The sequence below is a fragment of the Pelodiscus sinensis genome, chromosome 4, assembly GCF_049634645.1.
Source record: "Pelodiscus sinensis isolate JC-2024 chromosome 4, ASM4963464v1, whole genome shotgun sequence".
Lineage (NCBI taxonomy): Eukaryota > Metazoa > Chordata > Testudines > Trionychidae > Pelodiscus > Pelodiscus sinensis.
In genome coordinates, this window is record NC_134714.1 from 46251813 (window position 1) to 46272621 (window position 20809).

The 20809-nt window shown below is 44.1% G+C and overlaps 1 protein-coding gene and 1 long non-coding RNA gene across 4 annotated transcripts; one reads left to right on the top strand and one right to left on the bottom strand.

Moving 5' to 3' along the window:
- Positions 1-1426: 1426 nt before the first annotated feature.
- Positions 1427-13403, bottom strand: LOC102462251 (uncharacterized). Of its 3 annotated transcripts, XR_012903396.1 has the most exons (6): positions 11452-13403; positions 9831-9944; positions 8841-9013; positions 6283-6525; positions 2683-3488; positions 1427-2264 (listed from the first exon to the last, which is right to left on the bottom strand). It is a non-coding gene; the product is annotated as an uncharacterized LOC102462251 (long non-coding RNA). The 3 variants fall into 3 exon arrangements; XR_001367849.3 differs by having other exon boundaries at positions 2683-6525; XR_331635.4 differs by lacking the exon at positions 8841-9013 and having other exon boundaries at positions 2683-6525.
- FOXA1 (forkhead box A1) lies at positions 10534-15955 on the top strand. The gene is made up of 2 exons (XM_006117707.4): positions 10534-10947; positions 13416-15955. The coding sequence occupies exons 1-2, from the start codon at positions 10873-10875 to the stop codon at positions 14676-14678; spliced, it is 1338 nt and encodes a 445-aa protein (XP_006117769.2). The 5' UTR covers positions 10534-10872; the 3' UTR covers positions 14679-15955.
- Positions 15956-20809: the final 4854 nt, after the last annotated feature.

Below are 20809 nucleotides of genomic sequence, written 5' to 3' on the forward strand. Positions count from 1 at the left end.
TGGCTGGGTGCTGGCCGGCTTGCAACTGGCACAAACACTGTAGCCAGACCATGGCCCTTTAAGGGCTCCGGGCCAGGAGGGGGCACTGTGACTCTTTCCCTCGAGCTAGTGACAGGGAGTCAAGATGTCTCTCAGGCCTCCTCGGACACCTGGGAGGGATCTTCCAGTGAGTGGTCTCACTTTGTCACACACACAGGGAGACGGGCACACAGGGATAGGCAGGGGGCGAATGTCGCTTGGGTTGCTTGGGCTGCACATCGTGCTGTGGTCTGTGCACATGCATCCATGTTCAGCATTACTGTGTGGCACATGGATGCAGCAGGCAGCCTCTGAGGACACCTGGAATCTTGCTGGCAGGCTCAGGAGAGGCCCCACATGTCCTGACCCTGGGAGTGGGGAGGCCAGCATGGCTGGAAGCCAGTTAGCCACAAGGGCCCAGCCACAACCCCACACAGACCGTGGAGTGTTGCACACGGGCATGCCTCCATGTGCGAGGCAGCACCTACTCCCGTGGACAATGCTGCGAGCCACAGTTGTGTGTGTGGCCCCCAGGGAGGGCCTGGCTGCTCCCAGCTTCTCTGCCGCCCATGTGTCCGGACACTTCTCTTGGCTGCAGCACAGTCCCCATGGCACCTCAGGGCCCTGTGAGGATAGGCCCACTGTGCAGACTGCACATGGCCTTGCTCACAGGACATCCCCCTCCTCTGGGCCATGGACTGTTGGTTCCTGCTCAACACAGCTCCAGGAATAGTGTCTGCAGGGATGACTGACCTTCTCTCCCTCTGTATGTTCTCCACAGCTAGACCAGCTGGGACTGAGGGCCGAGCCACACCACCGCAACCACCCACCAGATCCCAGAGGACCCAAAGGCACTCCAGGGTGCGTGAGGACCTGATGCAACAGCACATCATTGTCCTCATGACATCCACCAGACCCTGGCACACAAGGTGCACAGTGACTTAAGAGTGGTGGGAGTGTGCCTGGGACCAACTGACGCAGGGTTGTGACATCATGTGTGCCATCATGTCCCACCTGATGGAACACCCGCCTGATGCTGCTGATCCTGGCTTCCACCCTTCTGCCCCCCCCCCCCCGCTATGCCAATTCTCCCTACCTCATCATGCCTCTGCTCCCTTGCCTAGCAATGCCTATGCCCCTCCCCGAGTGATGCCTATGCCTCCGCCACCTGCCTCCCTACCAACCCTGACCCCACTGCAGCCTTCCCCTCCCCCTCCTTCACCTCTTTGTAGTCCCCCAACTCACACAACCCCGATGAGGTCCCCACACCTAAAGTGGCACATCAAGCCACCATCCCCCCAATTCTGATGCCCCCTCTCAGTTCAGAGCCCCCCGTTCCTGCCCACCTTTTCACAATGTTTCAGTAATACAGACTGCATTTTTTTCAAAACCAAGCAGGTGTGTTTATTGGGAGGTCAGGGAAGGGGCAAAGGGAGGGGTTGTTGTGGGGAAGGGATGGAGCTGCAAGGCAGAGGCCCCTATTGGGGAGTCCCTGGGGAGATTTAGTGAGGTGCCTGAGAGAATCTGTCCCTCAGGGCCTTCCAGATACGCCCTCCCAACTGATGGGCCTGGCAGATGGCCACTGTCTGGGGCTGCTCAAACGCACCTCTCCACACCAGAAGGAAGGCCTCACCCTTCCACTACACAATATTGGGGGAGGACGCAACATGTTGCCACCACCTCAGGGATGTTGTGCTCCCTTACATCCAGGCAAGTGAGGAGGCACTGGAAACATGCCTTTAGGCAGCCAAAGGTGCATTTCATCTGGATCCTGGCTCAGTTCAGGTGAGCATTAATCAGGTCCCTGCAGGGATCGAAGTGTCCGGGGTATGGCTTCATGAGCCATGGCACGAGGAGTTATGCCGTGTCCTCCACTATGCACAGAGGCATGTGCACATCCCTGACCGCAAAGTCCCAGCCAGGGAAAACATGCCCACCTCCAGCTTGCAGTACAGGCTTGAGTTTCAGAATACTTGGGCATTGTGTGCCCTGCCTGACTACCCTACAAAAATGTCCATAAATTGTCCCTGGTGATCCACCAGGGCCTGCAGAACAATGGAAAAGTAGCTCTTTCAGTTAACATATTGATCTGCTCGATGGTCCAGTACTCGGATGGGGATGTGTGTCCCATTAATGGCTCCCCCGCAGTTGGGGAACCCCAGGGTGGCAAATCTGGCCACGGTCGCGTCCAGGTCTCCGAGACAGACGACACTCTGCAGCAGGAGGGAGTTGATGGCCCTCACCACCTGCACAAGGAGACAAAGAAACACACAAAACAGAGAATGAGGGGGGAGTGTCTGATCCCTTGGGAGATAGCCACTCTGCTCCCTTCCGCTGCCCCCCCAAAACACCCCAGGCGCCACCCTCTTTGAGGTGCTCCCCCAGCAGCAAGGTGGGATGTGTGAGGGTGGAATGGCACAAGCCCTCCAGGATGGGGCTTCCCTCTCACCCCTACTCCATCCCCCACAGCCCCCAACCCCCCTTTCCCGAGGCACCACCTTATGCAATACTCTCCCCCCCCACCCCATCCCACCCCATAGGGACTGCAGCCCATAAGCCCCTTAAAGAGGGCCCCGATTGGTGGACTTCCCCACCCCAAACTGATTGTCCACCAACTGGTAGCTGTTGGGGGTGACTAGCTTCCACAGGGCGATTGCAACCCACTTCTTCATAGGGATGGTGGGCCGCAGGTAGAGGTCTGTCTCCGGAGGGCAGGGGTGAGCCAGGCACACAGTTCAAGAAAGGTGGCCTTCCGCATGCAGAAGTTGTTGAATCACTGCTGGTCATTCCACTGCTCCAGAACCAGCTGGTCCCACCAGTCTGAACTAGTGTCCAGCCTCCAGAACCTTCTCTCAACTGTGGGAGTGCAGCAGCCAGACTGGAGCATCCGCAGCCACGGAGAGGGTCCTCAGAATGAGCTTGGAGTCCAGGTCCTGCAGTACCAGGAAGGCAGCTAGCACTAAGTGCTGCAAGAACTGAAGTATGGTTGTGTAGGGCCATCACATGCCCAGGGGCAGCTCCAGCTCCATAGCACAGAGGAAAAAGCTGTGGCATCCAAAAAAGAACAGGGCAACCACAGCAGGCACTGCAAACATTTAGCTGTCCCTCAAAGAGGTAGCAAGCATGCAGAAGCAGCAGGATGTCCAGGGGGGTCCCTTTCAGAGAATGTCTCTGAAAGGACTCCAGCACCAGCACTCGAAAGCAATTGGAGACCTAAAGCCCAGACTGAAGTGGGTCCGGGTGGCCTTTTATGCAAGAGAGCATCCAATGAGTCAGAATGTTCTCTTTCACAAAAGCACATCGCTTTTTCAGCGCACTTTTGTGTGTGGATGTGCTCTTGCACAAGAAATTATTTAGGAAGATCTCTTCTGAAAAAAGCTTCTTGTGCAAGAAGCCTGTAGTCTAGACGTAGCCTAATTGATTTAAGTAATAGGCCCCATCAGCCAACAAAGCCAGGTCCAAACACAGTCCTGTGGGATGAGAAACATGTCAATGGGGGCAGAGGGAAGAACCCTCCACTATCCCTGTCACTTAAAATGTAAGCTACCAAGCCCATCCTTCCCTCAATGAGACTGCAGCCACAGTCCATTCTGCAGCTTGTGGTCATTGTGGTATGGAATTATTTGATTTATTATGGCCTTTGAAGTTGAGTCAACCTTTCTCCAAGAAATTCAAATTTTTGCCTGGAGAACTACATATATTGTCAATTTAACAAGTCCCTTGTTAGAGCTAAAGATCCAGTTCAATAACAGTTTTTTCACTTCCTTTCTTCTATGCTGAAAGCCCCACCTAAACCCTGAAAGGTCATGTTTGTTGTTTGTGTTGGATTCCACAAGTAGGAAACTATAGGGATTTGTGTATGTTTTACCTAAATTCACTACTTAGCTACTGCTAGTATGTTACTATGACTCCAGAGACAAGGAAGGTTAGGTAATACCTTTCACTGGACCAGAGTCTGTCTGTAGGTGAAGCAGACTATCTTTCCAGCTCCCACAGAGCTCCTTGGTGAAAGTTTGTCTCTTTCACCAACAGAAGCTTGTCCATAAAAGTTATGATCTCACTCACCTTGTCTCTAATATCCGGAGACCACCAAAGCTACAGCAACATTGCAAACAGTTATGACTCTGGTAACTTTTCAAAGTCAACAAAGTGTTTTTGAACAATGGATTGGTGAAAATGGGTACAGGGCAACCAATATACAAGCTACATGTTTATTTTTATAGATTCCATAAATTATAATATAACTATTGCACCCAACATTCAAAATAAATGCTTTCTTTTTGACACTGATGGGAAAAAACAATATATTTTAATAGGTCTGTCTCCATACTTCAATGATCCACCCCAGACCATGTATAAATGTGGGCATCCTGACAATTTGAACTATCCAAACAGCTTGTATATATCTAGCAGCATTCACAAAAATTAACTTACAGTATGCATTACATAGTTTACCTGCATTATAAACTATTTAACAAAAATATGTTGCTTTAAACAAAGAAAACATACATTTTCTCATTATCCAATTGTCTTTGTGGCCAAAAGCAATGATTGGACAGTATTTATTTGTCATTTTAATTTTAAAGATTTTTTCCTCCTTACCTGGTTTTAGTGCACAGATATTTTCTAATCTGTTTTAGAGCAGGAATTGAATGATGTAAGGAAATGTATTCTCACGCATAAAAGAATGGATTCTATCACATCAATACAAATTATGGGACCAAAACCAAAAAAACAAACCAACAAAAAATCCTGGCAGTGCAGCATCGCTATGACAATGCACAGAGCGATATCTCCTGTGATTGTGTAAAAGAACTTTGTAACAGGGCTCGGTTATCATAATCAGGCAATTATAGAATCCGGAGTTGTTAGGGACCGATCCTGAGCGCCTTCTTAGCTGTGTTGTGGTCTTTCCCCTTCCTCCTCAATAGTTCATAAATCTGATGGACCGGATCCTGTTTTCACTGACTGCAATAGCAGCAGGATCGAGTCAGGTGTAGGCGATTAACTTATCGGTGCTCCTGTAACTTGCAAAATAAAGATCTCGGGAACCCCTAGTACAGCTGATGGAAAGAACTGTAGTGCGGCTGAGCTACAGTTTCTTTGCTTCCTCTATCAGGAAAACATACTCTAGATCCATTCGGACAATCTATCAGTCACACACCTGGCGCGACAAAAAATGGGGGTAGGAGAGAAGGGTGGAGGCGAAAACACTCGAATTCCTAGGTGACATTTGTGTTAATTTTATAAATTAACACAAATTTATAAATTGACTTCCTGGCAATTCTCCAGAATCCTGATCTGGGTATAGTTAATTACTCAACATTAATAACACATAGTTTCAAAAATATTAACATTTTTGTAGAATTTCTCATATAATTTGTCCTCCATTTACTTTTGTATAGTACCTCTTTAAAGGAGTGACTAGATTGTTTGTATTGTCAGCGTCTGGGAGTTGACAACAGTACTGCTTTAATCCTGCATCTTGCATTAGATTGAAATTAAAGGTAGAAACATCGATTCATTTGAATAGCTGAATAGAGATTCATTTTTCAAATGCATTGTTTTATTTGAAATGGGCTTTTTCCTGTAGACACCACAGGAGATAAAGGAGTCAATTCAGAAGGAAAAAGAGTCCAGACCGTGTGGATGGGATCAGGAACCATTTTAGTGTCGTTATATGTCACTTAGTAAGTGATTCACAATACACTACATTTAAAATCTACTTTAAGAGGAATACGATTCTTTTTGCAGGTTAGCGGGATAAACAAAACCAGCAGGAGTAAGGGGGGAAAGACACTTCATTTCGAGGCAGATCATTAGTTAAGGAAAAACTACTCGACTGACAAAATCCGAGGCAAGAAAAGTTCACGAGGAAAAGACTAGAAGCCACTGTTGACCCAATAAAGTGTTCTTACCTGTCTAGGCAAGTACATTTATCCCAAAAGAGAGGAAAGTAAATGCAACCTTATCAAATCTCACCTGTTCGTGAACTCCTGCTGAGCGACTGAGAGCTCAACCCTTAAATCAAAGCCAGTATCGAGAATGGCTATCTGCGTCAGAGGCATACTTTCAAAACACAGAGCTTCCAGTTGTTGGGCTGGCAGGAGAGGTGTTAAAATGCACGAGGCTATCTATTTTGCCCCCAGAAATATGCTGGGCCCTTTCATCGCTGTTTATATTTCAGTCAATGCTGCCAAGTCCCGAAGTGGTTCTATTATGTCTAGATCCGTCCATAAAATTGCATTTCGTCTTGGTACTTACCGGTTTCTTCGTGGAAATCAGAAGCTCTTTACATTAATCGAAGTACATGCTGGGAGTGAGAAAGGAGGATTCAGGCTTTCACAATCTGTGTTGTCTCTGTCCTGTATTTAAAAGAAACGGGTGCTGCACCCTGCGATCTGACAACATCGGGCTTTTCGTTGGATTATTTGTTTTATTGACATTGGTGTGCGGTTTTGTGTGAAATTAGAGTAATAGGATTTTCCTGTTTCTGCTTCATCTCTTCTGTAGAAAAAAAATGAAGCTTCTTTAGATAGATAGATAGATAGATAGATAGATAGATAGATAGATAGATAGATAGATAGATAGATAGATAGATAGATAGCCATCACCAAGTTTAGTCCAACCTACTTTAACACACCCATAATACTCTAATAATATGGAAATCCTTTCTGATAATGACCAGTTCTATGTGCAGTTCTGCAGTTAAATGTATATAGTAAAATGAAACGAAGTCTGTACAATTAACACAGAAGAAAAATGTCCCTAGCTCCATGGAAAGAGACAGATGATTGGAACAGCTTCACGTGTCAGCGATATGTCCCTTAACAGAAAATCTCTTTAATGTCGATACAAATATCTTATTTAGCTAAAACCAAGTGGCCACTTCAAATTAAACCTGAAGAATTACCCGTAAGTCCCGTCTGCATCAAAGGCAAAGATAAATACATTAAACGGCAACGTTTTCTAGGAAAAATGAACAGTTTTTTCTCTTTTAAAAAAATCATTCTTAATAATTTTGTTTCTGTGTTTGTTGCAGTTTGTAGGGGGGAATGAATCTTTGGGGTGGCTGGACTGTCCAGATGATCCAACTTTCATATTTGGTAAGTGAGCATGAATAGAAAACACTAATTTCCCTTACTTTTATTCTTCAATAAATGAGATGACAAATACTCCAGAAATCTGCCACCGTTCCCTTTGTTCACTGTCATTATCTCCCTACCTGAGGCCTCCCTGGAATACCCTTACTCAGAAATACTGCGCAAACTGGCTTCAAAAATTGTATGTTTTTCATCACGTAAGTGGGATGAGTTGTGACTCTCTTATAATAATAGCTCCAGCTAACGTCGGTCTCTTTTCTATTTCCCCTTCCTAATTTGCAACATCCTCCGGTTTCTGATGCAGAGAGACCACTAAACGGAATTGAAACTCTGGTCCCCATTAGACATCCGAGAGCAGAAGCTCTCTCTGTTCTGTGTCCCCGTCCTGTGACTTTGCAAAACGAATGACAGTTGAAGCAAATGATTTCAGGGAGTCATTGTAAATAGTTACAATCAGCTGTGGTGCACTAAGAAGAAAGGATCACTATACTGGAACCAGGGCTATACTATTCTAGCCTAGCAAACACACTTCGGCAACTAGACTCATCCCAAGAGGTTTGATCCGGAGTCACCCACGCACTTCTTAAGAAGAGTCTCCGTTCCTTCCTGCCCAGAGAGTCTTCAAAGTATGGCCAAATGCGGCTGACACCCAGATCGTCGGGCACATTACATAGAGTTTCAGCAGCTAGCTGGCTAGAAATGTACTCTTTTTAAAACGGTTCACAGCCAAAGCCACCGTTTACTATTTGCAAACACCCGCACAAATAACCGCCCCGATCCTCGAGCTTAGATCCACTGCTAAATTGCAGTGAAAATCTGTCTCTCAAACAGCAGGCTGCAGTGCTGTAAAGAGGAGTGGGCACTGAGGGAATTTCCAGTAGCTGCTGATTCTCTGCCTCAGGCAGCTTGATTTGTCTAAGTAAGTGAAAACTGTTGTAAGAAGATTATAAACTGCAGCTATTCATGTGGCATTGTACCCAGTAGCTGTGTGTAAAACAGGTATGTGAGTTTGGCATAGCAGCTGGACAACAGGAGGCGCTGTGACTTTGTACAAACAAGTCTCCTGTACACGTAGAAATTCAGTGAAACAAAATTGTCTTACAATTACCTTTCAGCAGAGGAAACCTACTCTTTAAAAAGGGGCTGAATCTTTAATCAGGGTGGGTTGTGTGTGTTGATATCATTGCCTATGGCTTTTGGAAGGCCAGAGAATGTAATTTTAAACAGCTTGACTTTTGAGCTAGCTGATACACTTTGCCTTATAACGTTTCTATATAATTTTTGCGAACGTATCCAGTAGACATGTGGCGGAGACAGTTTCTGATCTCTTATGAGAGCTAATATATTAGGCGGCTGTTTTCACTAGAATTACATTGCTGCGGAAAATAGGATACTATCTTGCTTATCTCACACAAACAAAGAATAGTTTGTGGCACAATCACGAGAAAAACAGAGGACCCCTTGCTGCTGAGAGCCCCGCACGGTTTCATAGGGCATTCGTGTATATTTTGACCTGGTATGTTGTCCAAACAGAACCAAAAATATTGAAATAAATAAGTGACTCAAAAAGTACTAATTTGTGTTATAGATAGACTGATCAGGTCATAGATAGATAGATAGATAGATAGATAGATAGATAGATAGATAGATAGATAGATAGATAGATAGATAGATAGATAGATAGATGCTGCATTCTTTGATTATGTTGTCTATTAATACCTTCTATGTGGATTTTGTTTCAAGATAAATCTTTTATTTACAGTGTGACCGTTTTAAAAAGCGGATTGTAATCCAGTGCTTTTATCCTTTTGTTTCTTTAACGGCACGTTTTCCTCCCTTGTTCTCGCCTGCTGATTTCATAGTTTTGTTTGTTTCGAAGATTTAACTTAACTCTGTTGCCAGATTTAAAGAAAAAAAGGGGAAGAAAAAGAACAAAGATATGGATAACAAAGGACGCGTTTACGAGACAAGTTAAAACATATTTCTCAAAGCAGAGATATTATATGTGAGACTATGTGTATTATAATGTTAATTTATTCTGAGAGACTTTAATGTGAAACGTGCTTAATTTGTGATGCACAAGAATTTGTCACACTATTAGTAAAAAAACCCACAAGGACAATTAAACGAGGAAGCAACTAAAAGCCGTTGTGTATGTCCCATCTGATAAACACCATGTACAGAAATTCAGTTCACTAGTGTATTTTTAATGTTTGTTACGATTCGTATCACATCGATTTTCAAATGCCCAAGAATTGTAAGGTGGTTTATTCTCCTTCCCTTAAACTCCCCCGAAAGCTTTTTACTACGAAGTAATACAAGTTCTGTCATCGGGACAAACATAAAGGATGTTGCTAAGAAACCCAAAGACGTGTCTACGATCTTGACATCAGATCAGAGAATCACAAAAGGTGGAAATTTAAAATGATATCTTAGTTCCCCTCCCCTGCAAGAGCGGGGTAGATTGCCCAAGAGTTTTGCTCAGTGTAGTTTTGTTTGTTGTTACTGACCAATTTCAACTTTTAGCCAAATATGACCATTGTGAGGCACCCCCATTTCTTGAGAGAAATCAGAGTAATGCACAATTAAAGTTACTAGTCAGGCATCCGCTGCTTATTATTATCACTGTGGCTGGGTGACTATTTCCAAGCAAGCTTATGGGATGAATACTTTCTATAACAAGGATAGAAAATGGTTTCAGTGACTCACCTGATGTTTGTCACATATAGGTTAATATCAGTGGATCCGCATTCAATCCGGTGTTCGTGTTTATTGGGTGGCTTAACGTCATGCCTCACCGCTGTGACTCACATGGCATGATTTCTGAACGTAAGAAACAGCAAAAGAGAAAAATAAAACTTACAGCTACATAGAAGCCTTGTATAGAGGAATGGACTGGTCTTAGCCCATGAACATGTCAATAGAATTTTGGAAACATATGGCAGAGAACATAGATTGAAATTGGAAGCGCCAAAGTTATTTGCTTTGGTGAGTGGGGGGGGGGGGAGAGGAAGGTGAAAAGTGCTGTATAATCTTAAGACTAGTTCTCATATCTTGGGTGTATGTTGGCTACTTTGAATACTTTGAAATGCCGGTCGCCACGTTAAATGAACATCTACTGCACTTTAGTAAATACGGCTCCCAAATCTCCGAGTTCGGAGGCTGGGTGGCCTTTTGAATTCTATACAAACAGCGGGGGTTGCCCTTCCTTATCGTCTTCGTGTAATTTCCAGCGATCCCTGCTAGCATTTCTACTGGCCATTTGAAAAGAGGGTATTTTCCTTTCCTACTCTTTCTCCCCCCTCCCTCCTCCCACCTCTGTCTCTCCTTCTTTCCCCGTAGCTTAAACCAATTACACTGCTTTGCAAATAAAGTGACGCCCCGGGGGAGTTGCAAGCGAGTGGAACTGCCTTGTTTGCAGGTGCATCTCCGGCTTTGTAGGTGCGAACGTCTTTGTGCGGCGGACAAATGGGGAGAGGAGGAGGAGGAGGTGGGCACTTCTGCGACGTAAGATCCACATCAGCTCAACTCCACTCACATCCCAGCCGGCACTTCCTCACTTTCTCAAGTGTCTCGCCCCACACCGCTGCCTGCCTCTTTTTTGGCTGATTGTAGACCACAGCTCAACCCCTCCTCCTTCCCCCCTCCCCCCGAGATTTGGCTTCCTGCTAGTTTGGGGCTGTCACGCTCCCTTTCCTGCTGCCTGTGGCTGGGAGAGAGGCTGGATGGTTACACCGGGCAGGTTGGCTCCATGATGTTAGGGACTGTGAAAATGGAAGGGCATGAAACTAACGACTGGAGCAGCTACTACACCGACACGCAGGAGGTGAGTGAATCCAAGGAGCTCGCTTGTTTGCTGCCCCGGAGCCGCTGGAGCTGGCGCAGGGGGAGGAGGGAGGGCTGGAGTGTGTGTAACAATATGGGGAAGAGGGTTGCACTCCAGATCCTGCCAGTGCAGACGTGCCTTTTCCACTGAAGCCGGCCAAGCAATAAAGAAATCGCCAGGGTTTCCCTCAACCCAATGGCGCTTCCGTGAAAACGGGGCCGCTGCTTGTGCTTGCAGTGAGTGGGAGTGCGGGGGAGGGGGATCGAGCTCGTGTAAGAGGCGTCATTTGTACTTTTGCACACACACACAAAAGCGCCCCGTAAACTCTCGGCTTGGCGCAGAGGACTGTGCCTGAGCCCTCGCTCCCGCAGCCCAGGGCTCTCCAGATGGTGCACGGTGTGAGGGCCACGAGTTGCAAAAATCCTTGGCAAATACTAGCGCCTTCCCCCGCCGTGGGCGAGTTTCGGTTTTAAGGCCTTTCCCCACAGCTTCCTACGGCCTCACCTGTTAATTCTGGTGCTTTACTGGGCAAAATAACCAGTCGTTTGTCCTTTGCAACAAGATTTTTGAAACATGGCAGTGCTTCTTCCTGGGACCGGAGGGTGGCGCTGCTGAGAGTCTCCTCAGGCGGGCCCGGGGGAACCTGTCTCTTTCTCCATCCCCGTCGCATTTCCATGTTATTCTTGTTTTTACAATATGCTCAGAAGGAACAGAAAGAAAAGATCAAACATAAGCAAATGGACAATGATAGAGGGCAAATAAAGCACCAATACGGAGTGAATTGCCTCCCCTTGGAATATGGATTGAAACCCAACAGGGATTGCTGTTTGCACATTTGTGGATGTGACCGTTTAGCTCACATTGGAATATTTGTGAGAAACAACACACTTAGCATTAAACAAGTAACAGAGAGAATATCCAAAGTTATGCACAGATTAGTACGCAGAAAGGAGACACTTCATAGTAGAATTGTAAATGCGTAGGGTTAAGATGCGGGATATATATATACTAAATATTTGCGCACACATATAGGAACAGTGGGTGCATGGGTGTTCCCATACACTTATTTTTTAATGTTGAAGGGGCAGATGAAAACCATATTTAGCTTTTCTGTATTTAATATTCCCTACCATAAAGTTTTGGGAGCCTTCCTATTACTATGTTAGCGACAATTGCTTGTCCTTATTTGCTACTATAATATATACACTGCATAGATTTTTGTAAGGGAAACGCCTTCTTGTTTTAAACTGTTCCGTGAAATAATTATCTCAATATAAAATAAAACCAGGATTTTAGGAGACAAACGGCATGATTGCTTATAATAAGGAGCTGCAAATTCTACAGTACATCAATAATAATTAAACATAGCTTTTACTTAGCAGAATTCTATTTGTTCACTCTAAATTGTAAATGAACGAGAAAGGCCTTGACCTTATTTCTATCCAATTAAGATGTATTATTGCTTTATATTCCTTTAGTAATTTTGGTGATATATTTTATAATAGTTCAGAAATGTGTCTCAATCGTATTTTTATTGCACATTAGAAGATTATAAAAAATCATAAGGAAACAATATAGAATTTAGCGTATATATATTTTGGGAAATGTTTTTTGATGTTAGGTTAAATAATGTGACACAGATATTGAACAAAACGGTCCACGTGCTGTCTCTCAGATTTATAAATAAAATATGGTCTAAACGGGGGAATAGCTGAATTTCTTTTAATGGTATATTATTAGTTTGTTTAACAAAAACAAATCAAATACGTGGCAGCCATATGTATGATGATGCTTTGTAGGAAAACCTAGACAATTTAATTCTGCCTTGTCCAAAATTTAATCAGAAAACGCACAAGTTTGTTCATATTTTTGTATTAGGTTTTTATTAGCTAATCAAACATTAAGAATATGGGGAGAAATAAGAGGAACATGTAACTGGTTTTAGACAATCGCTTTACATTATTTGTAAGCATGGTGTGTGCATGACTTGTTTTGATATGAAAAGGTGAGATTGTACTTTTAGCGTGACTTAGTAAGATAAGTGCATGCTGCATCAGTCGCCGGAGATACAAATACAGGCGCTTTTTCCAAATAAGTACTGAATAAAATATTTAGCTTTCTCACCCTGCTACCGTCTGCATGAAACAGCGGAGAATAAAATTAGCAGTTTCCGTAGTATAGTAATAGACACACTATAAAGGCAAAAAGGTGTTCATGTTGGCTGGAGGTTTGTAAGATACATCAGAGGTGTATATATTATCACTTTGTATTTGTAAATAGGCTGGAGGTAGATCGCCTCCAGAACGGCCGTGGTAACTTCCTGGAGGTCAGGCGACGTTACTGCTCGGTGTAAGGCCGGGAGACGTTTCCCCTCTTGTGCAAGGGACTCCGGGGATTCGCTTTCATAAAAGTGGTTCGTGTCCTTCTCTCGTGCTCACCGCCTCTCTTCATCTTGTGTCCCTGTCTAGGCCTATTCCTCAGTTCCCGTCAGCAACATGAACTCCGGCCTGGGCTCTATGAACACCATGAACACCTACATGAGCATGAACACCATGACCACGAGCGGCAACATGACATCCAGCTCCTTTAACATGTCCTACGCCAACCCGGGGCTTGGGGCCGGCCTGAGCCCCGGCGCCATGGCAGGCATGTCGGCGGGCTCCAGCAGCGCCATGAACAGCATGACGGCAGGGGTGGCGGCCATGGGGACGGCGCTTAGCCCCACCGGCATGAACGCCATGTCCGCCCAGCAAGCCTCCATGAATGGCCTGAGCCCGTACGCCAGCATGAACCCCTGCATGAGTCCCATGGCCTACGCCCAGTCCAACCTCTCGCGGAGCCGGGACACCAAGACCTTCAAGCGAAGCTACCCGCACGCCAAGCCGCCGTACTCCTACATCTCGCTGATTACAATGGCCATTCAGCAGGCGCCCAGCAAGATGCTGACGCTGAGCGAGATCTACCAGTGGATCATGGACCTGTTCCCCTACTACCGGCAGAACCAGCAGCGCTGGCAGAACTCCATCCGCCACTCGCTCTCCTTCAACGACTGCTTCGTCAAGGTGGCCCGCTCGCCCGACAAGCCCGGCAAAGGCTCCTACTGGACCCTGCACCCCGACTCGGGCAACATGTTTGAAAACGGCTGCTACCTGCGCCGGCAGAAGCGCTTCAAGTGCGAGAAGCAGGCGAGCAACAAAGCCAGCGCGGAGGGCAGGAAAGAGCCCCCCGGCGCCTCCCAGTCCGGCTCCAACTCCCCTTTACACCGGGCTCACTCGAAACCCGCCCCGCTAGAGTCCGCCAGCTCCATCCCCAACCCCAACCCCGCCGCCAGCCCCCACGCCATGGACCACACTGGAGCGAGTACTGAGCTTAAGACCTCGGCTTCCGCGGCGTCCTCCACCCTCAGCTCCGTGCCCTCCCTGGCGCCTGTCCAGCACCCGCCGCACTCCCTAGCCCATGAGCCCCCGCTCCACCTCAAAGGCGACCCCCATTATTCCTTCAACCACCCCTTTTCTATCAACAACCTCATGTCCTCCTCGGAACAGCAGCACAAGCTGGACTTCAAAGCCTACGAGCAGGCGCTGCAATACTCTTCTTACGGGGCTGGCATCCCGGGCGGGCTGCCCCTGGGCAGCGCCTCCATGGCCGGGAGGAGTAGCATTGAGCCCTCCGCTTTGGAGCCTTCCTACTATCAAGGTGTGTATTCCAGACCCGTGCTAAACACTTCTTAGCTCCGCTCGGCCCACCTCGCGGGGCGAGTCCGAGTCTCCCCCTCGCCAGCCCGGGAACCAAACTGTCCCATTCCCGCGCGCTTCCCGCGTAAGGACTGTTACTTTCTTGTTGTGTTCACACGCCGTGGGTACGTTGTTCGAAACCAGGAGCGCCTGCAAAGCGGAGCGACCCCCCCCCCCCCCCCTCTGTACATAACTCCTCGCTCCCTCTCCTCTGCCCTTCCAAAGATCGCTGTCGCCTTTGCCGGGGGTTGCTTACGAGAGAGAAAGAGAAAAAAACCGATTGTTGGGCTTGTAAACTATTTGTTTGTGCTTTCCATCCCTACCCACTGCCCCCTTCTGTGCTCTATAATCTCATGCAAGTTTACAGGTATGTGGCAATACTTTTAACAATACGGAGATGAAGAAGCAAGCAAGCAGACGTATACGGTTCTCTTTTTTAATTAAGAAGGTCTGAAGGACAATACTGCTGTGAAGTCGCAAAACACTAATCTCTAAGCAACAAGAAAGCTATTTACTTTCTCAGATTATCCTTTTGACACTGGCAAAATACTCTTCGGTTAGTAGAACACGCATGCACAATTGCCCTGGGACGAATCCTGCACTCTCATTGATGGAAGTGGGAGTTTTGGAGCGCAGAATTTGGCCCAGATATTTCCAAGCGTTACCTGTCTCGGGATGTGGTACAGAGGTCACAGTCAGTTGGATTTGTTTTCTCCCAAGCTGTTACGAAGATTCTCCTTCATCAGGAACTCTCTTCAACACGTGGATGACATAATTATTTAATTTGAGTCTCTCCATTGTGTACAAACTAGACCTATTGCTGTATAACATTATTTTCCCCAGAAAATACTGCATATTAACGCAACGCAAGGAGGGGCGAGGAGAGAGCTCTCTCCTTCTTATATGTTCCAGAATGAGACCTCCAGAATTTGTTATGGCCTTTCATTATTGCCATTGTTAGCTTGTTTCATCCAGTGTTAATGCACTTTCCACAGTTTTACACGGTGTTAGCATAGACAGACGGGTCTTATTATTCCTGTTCGCTTTCTCAATGTTCTTAATTTATTGCATGGTTTATATTTTCTTTCTTTACAGCTGAGATTGCTTTAAATAACAGTAAAATTACACATGAGTTTTTTAAATGTTAATTTTATAAATGTGATTGTAATTGAAAAATATTTTGATTTAAAATGATACCTGAGAATTTAAGCCGTGAAGTATGTTTTTTGATCATTTGCAGTTAAGGACTTTAAATAAATCAAACGTTAACAATGGACGATTTCTGTTATTTTCTTTCAGTTGCATATGTGTGAAGGATAGAATAGATTTATATAAAATATAAACATAGTTAAAATATAAAAATAGTGTTTATGATGAAGGTATAATATTTTAAAATGAAAGGCTATGTATTAAATATTGAACTCTTGTGAACCATAGTGGTATGCTGGCATTAATAATGAAAGCAAGATAGATAGATAGATAGATAGATAGATAGATAGATAGATAGATAGATAGATAGATCCAAATAAACCCTCTCTATATATAGTAAATATATTCATGTATAAGCATTCACCTCAAATTTAAAAAACACTCCATGTGAAAAAATGCAATTAGATGAAAGTGTAATATCCTTTTCTTTGTTTTAATTTCTAGTCTTTTGTCATTTTTAGGGCTGTAAAGAAAATGAAAGTATATCGTAGTGTGTATTCTGTTCCCTAGGAAATTAAAACACACAGTATTTAAACGGTAAAAATCCACAGCAGATTATGCTTTTTAGTTTAAGTGCCATGTGATGACTCCTACTGTATATTTAATCTGTATTTATTGCAAATTATGCAGATGTTTCCGAGTCCAGTTGTAGATAACTAATTTAACAAAATATGCCTGTCCTCCTTACCGCTCTGCCTAAATATTAATTGGTCATATCTGATAACTGTTATGTGTGCTAGCATGCCAAACACATTTTGTACCAATTCTTCTAAAGACTCAGTTTCCAGGAATTAAACGGCTGGCCATTGTTACACAGAGAAGAAAATCTCTTACATGCAACTTCACACCAAAATGCTGCTCTAAATCACACAAAAAAATCATTAATCTCCTTAGATACTAGGCTCAGTTTCCAGTCCACCTACTTCTTTGTAGCCTTTGCTCAGATTGACATCAATAACAACAACAACAACAGCTCCGCAAACGCTGATCCCCAGCAAGCAGCACTTGTTTGTGCACTGCATCCTCGGCAGGGGTATGAACTTGAACAGATTTTACTTTGATCAGCCCACTTCATACAAGAACACGAGATAAAAGAACTATGTAATTCTCTTAATTAGCACATAATTGCTCCCTGACGGGTCGGGGAAAGTGGAGACAAACTAAATTCGGGGAAGGGGGATCACAGAAATCCCTTAGCAAAACCAAGTCTTAAAATCCGGCGGCCCAGGCAGGAACGAAAGGAAACCTATAAAAGGGAAGCCGCTCTTGCGCTTTTCACAGACAGGTTGATCGTTCACAGAAGCCAACACTCTGTAAGAACATAGACGCGCGCACACACAATGCGATATTTTGCCACATTTTTATTCTAGAACACTCTGAAAGGCAGCTCCACGCCTGGTAGAAAACGAGCTGTTGAGCGGTGTAGCTAAATGGAATTATTTGCAGCCCCTTCGCATAAGACTGTCTATACCCCCTGGAGTGGAGCTGCAAGCTGCTCAGCACCATTGCAAGTCAGGCCAGATGAGATGAGCACACCGCCCTCACTCATTCTGGCAAAGGCAGTTTTGCCCCAGTAATTACTACCCAAGCTCATTTTAAGTAGAATTCCCCCGCTTGTCCATAGAATAGTGCTATAGATAATACTGTACTTCAACGTGAAAACATTTATGCTTTGCATAGAAAATATAAATTGACTCACAGCGCTAAGACACCCGGTTTCAGACTTCAGTTGTGGAATACTGACAGGGTGTAACTGATGTTGAAAAAATATTATGGGGGTGTGTAGTAAAATGTATTAACCAGAACATTCTGGTTCAAAATGTGCTGTCTAGATATAATTCAGTCTATACTACAGATAATGTGTATTTCCAGGATATACACTAAATAATTATATATTATAAAGGTTAGAATCTAAAATGGGGGAAACCATATAAATGAAGTAAAAGGGAAATATTCGTTGTCAGGACGAAAAAAGTATTTTTTAAAACAATACACATTTTGTGCTTAGTTCAAGATAAAGTCATTAAAAGGAAGGAAAGTGGTGTGTTTTCTGCTACATGCTCAACTGTTTAGGTCTGTTGTTCCTGCAGCTTCTGCTCTTTACAGATCTGCTCAACAAGCCTTCAGCAGAAGCATAAAAAAAAAACCCTCGAGACGGGACTGCAGGTAAAGGAGAGCAATATACCAATTCCATAGTATTCATAGAAGGAAAACATACATATTACAATAATTCAGTCCTAGCGCTCTTCCAGGGTCAAATTAATGATAGGGAGCATGAATTTCCTATATTTCAATTCTTGGTATCTTAGCCCTATTGCCTTACTGGACGCCAAGGAAATGGGTGAATTCAGGATTAGTTGCGCTGTGACTTTCGGACGTTAGTCCAGTTTATCTGCCTTTTAAAATGCAATTATCTTTAATCAACCACATGCTAGAAAGCTAAAACTATTGGCATCCCTCAAGTTCATTTAACCTAGTTAAATGCAAGCAGGGAGTCATTCAGTATATTAGAGGACCTCTTCAACGTCTAAGTGGATTTCAGACGCTTTGAAAGACCCAGATCTGGAAATCGATCCCGCATTCCTTGCATGGGAATTTTTGAGATCGCAGGGAATACAGCCTCGGATTCGTGCCTTGTGGCACAACCTAAGTAGTGCCAGTATTCCCCCGCCCCGTAATTTTTAAACTCAATTTCCCTGTGGCAAGTTTTATAAGCAATGAGGAGAAACACACGCGCCCAGATTGTCTTAAGTCTAAAAGGAAATACACGTCGCACCTCTTGGAGCTGCAGAGAGATCAGGATCAAGCCCTAAATTTGCATCACTTGTTAAAAAGGAGAAATCCTTATTTTTCTTCAAAGGGGAATAAAATCGTGAGAATCAAGGAATGGGCAAGAAGAATGACACACCTACATTAGAAAGGAATATAGCAATAGCCCTTCGGTTTTGTTTGCTCTATAAGGTCAATATTGGTATGTGTAACAGCAAAACCATTGTAAGGGGATACCTATTGAAATAAATTAGTTAAAAAACGCTATATGGAATCATGAAATAATAGAATTTTCTGGGTGTAGACTTAAATTTTGCTGCATCAATAAAGTATAAATATGACCAAATCCTAGAAAATCTATATTTAAAAGACATATCTCACTAACGTGCCCATGTCTTGTTTTAAAATGACTGAAGGGGGAGGGATTGATTTTTTTATTGGTCAATGATTAGTCAACACTAACCACTGCAACCTGAACTAAGCGAACTATCCCTGCTGTAAGGATAACTAGCCTTTAAAATAATCAATGGAATTGGTGTTGATTTTGCAGCAATATTATATATAAATCACTTGATTGCTGTAGCAGTGTACACAGTAATTGCTCCTTTTCGCTATGAAACAACAGTGGTTCTAGAATGTAGATTTAAAAAAAAATTAATTTGAAAAATAGTTTCCTTAAAGCACACTCACAAGACAGAAATACACGTGTTAAAACACAATTGTTAGTCTACATTCGGTGGTTAATTTTGACTTAATGTTGAATCAGAACTACTCTCCTTATATATTATAAGAGTGAAATGGTCTATGGGGATACAGGATATATAGATATATATATGAATTTGTTTCCACGGGAAAACACATGCAATGGAAACATACGAATAATCAAACTAGCACTACATGACAATAGCTTATACATACTGATGTGTGTGCAGCTAGGGCTAGAATTTCCATTGCTAAGGCAAAAGCTCCCATTAGATTAGTTGGGGGGTTTGTGGTATAGAATGTTTGATACCAATCAATAACTTTTAAAAAATGAGTTAACTGGTGACTAAATTTGCATATGATGCTGTAAGACGGTGGTAATTTCTCCTTATCAAAGCACAGACTTCTCAATTTCCCAGAAAATACAGCTAATAACTAATAACTATAGAATGAGGATGTCTATATTTTCCAAGGTCTAAAGGTCAATTTTCAGGAGGCGAAAGATTGAAAAACATGTTAAACACTAAGGGTGATAAGGAAAAAAACCCTGTCTTTGTTCTGGCTGGTTATTTTGCACTAATTATTCTACCCATTGTGACAGAGTAACAGTTACAGACAGATTAGTCCAAATAACCTACTTCATTCCCAATATAGTGCAACTTTCTGGCCCAAGACTTTCCATGATGTTTGTATTTCTCCTCTTCGCCTCAAATAGAAACTCATTGAGATTTCACATCTTTGAACTTTGGACAGCTCTAACTACCAGCCCTCACCTTTGTTTTTAGTCATTAGAATTTAAAACACATGCAATCTCCTGACAAAATCCAGGTGGGTTTGAGGTTAAAAAAATTGAAACCTGCCATCCTCTCACACTGTTCTCCCCCAAACTTGAAATTAAAATTAAATAAACAAAAATTTCTTATGGCACGACTGACTCATTTTCACGTGTCCAATGGGCTTTGGGAGAGAGAGCGATTTTAAGAGAAAGCTGAGTGCAATTGTTGATCAGTGTCCAATTATGTTTTAATTTGTCATATGAAAGCGTCTCATCCTTCTCACATCTTCGTATTGCTCCGAAAGGAACATTTCGCCAATTGAGGATGGTTTAAAAAGGGGGGGGAGGAGTGTTTTCCCCTCAACACAGATCCCCACAGTGGGCGGGATACATTTTAAAGAGCTAATAGTCCCACATCTCAGCCTTGTACTATGTACTCTCCGCTGGAGCCCGGGGACCATGCTGAGGTGGGGGGATGCTAGCTAGTCGGACATCAATGTCTGGATAACAGCTGCGGTGAAATGCTGCAATGCATTTATCTCGAGCTACAGCCACTGTAATCCGAATGGAACGCAGCGCCCTCCGATTATGTTCCAAGTACATCCAGGTAACTAGACTGAAGGGCAAGAAACAAACCCTGCCCCATTCAGGCAAAAATTCCCATGCAAGTCGA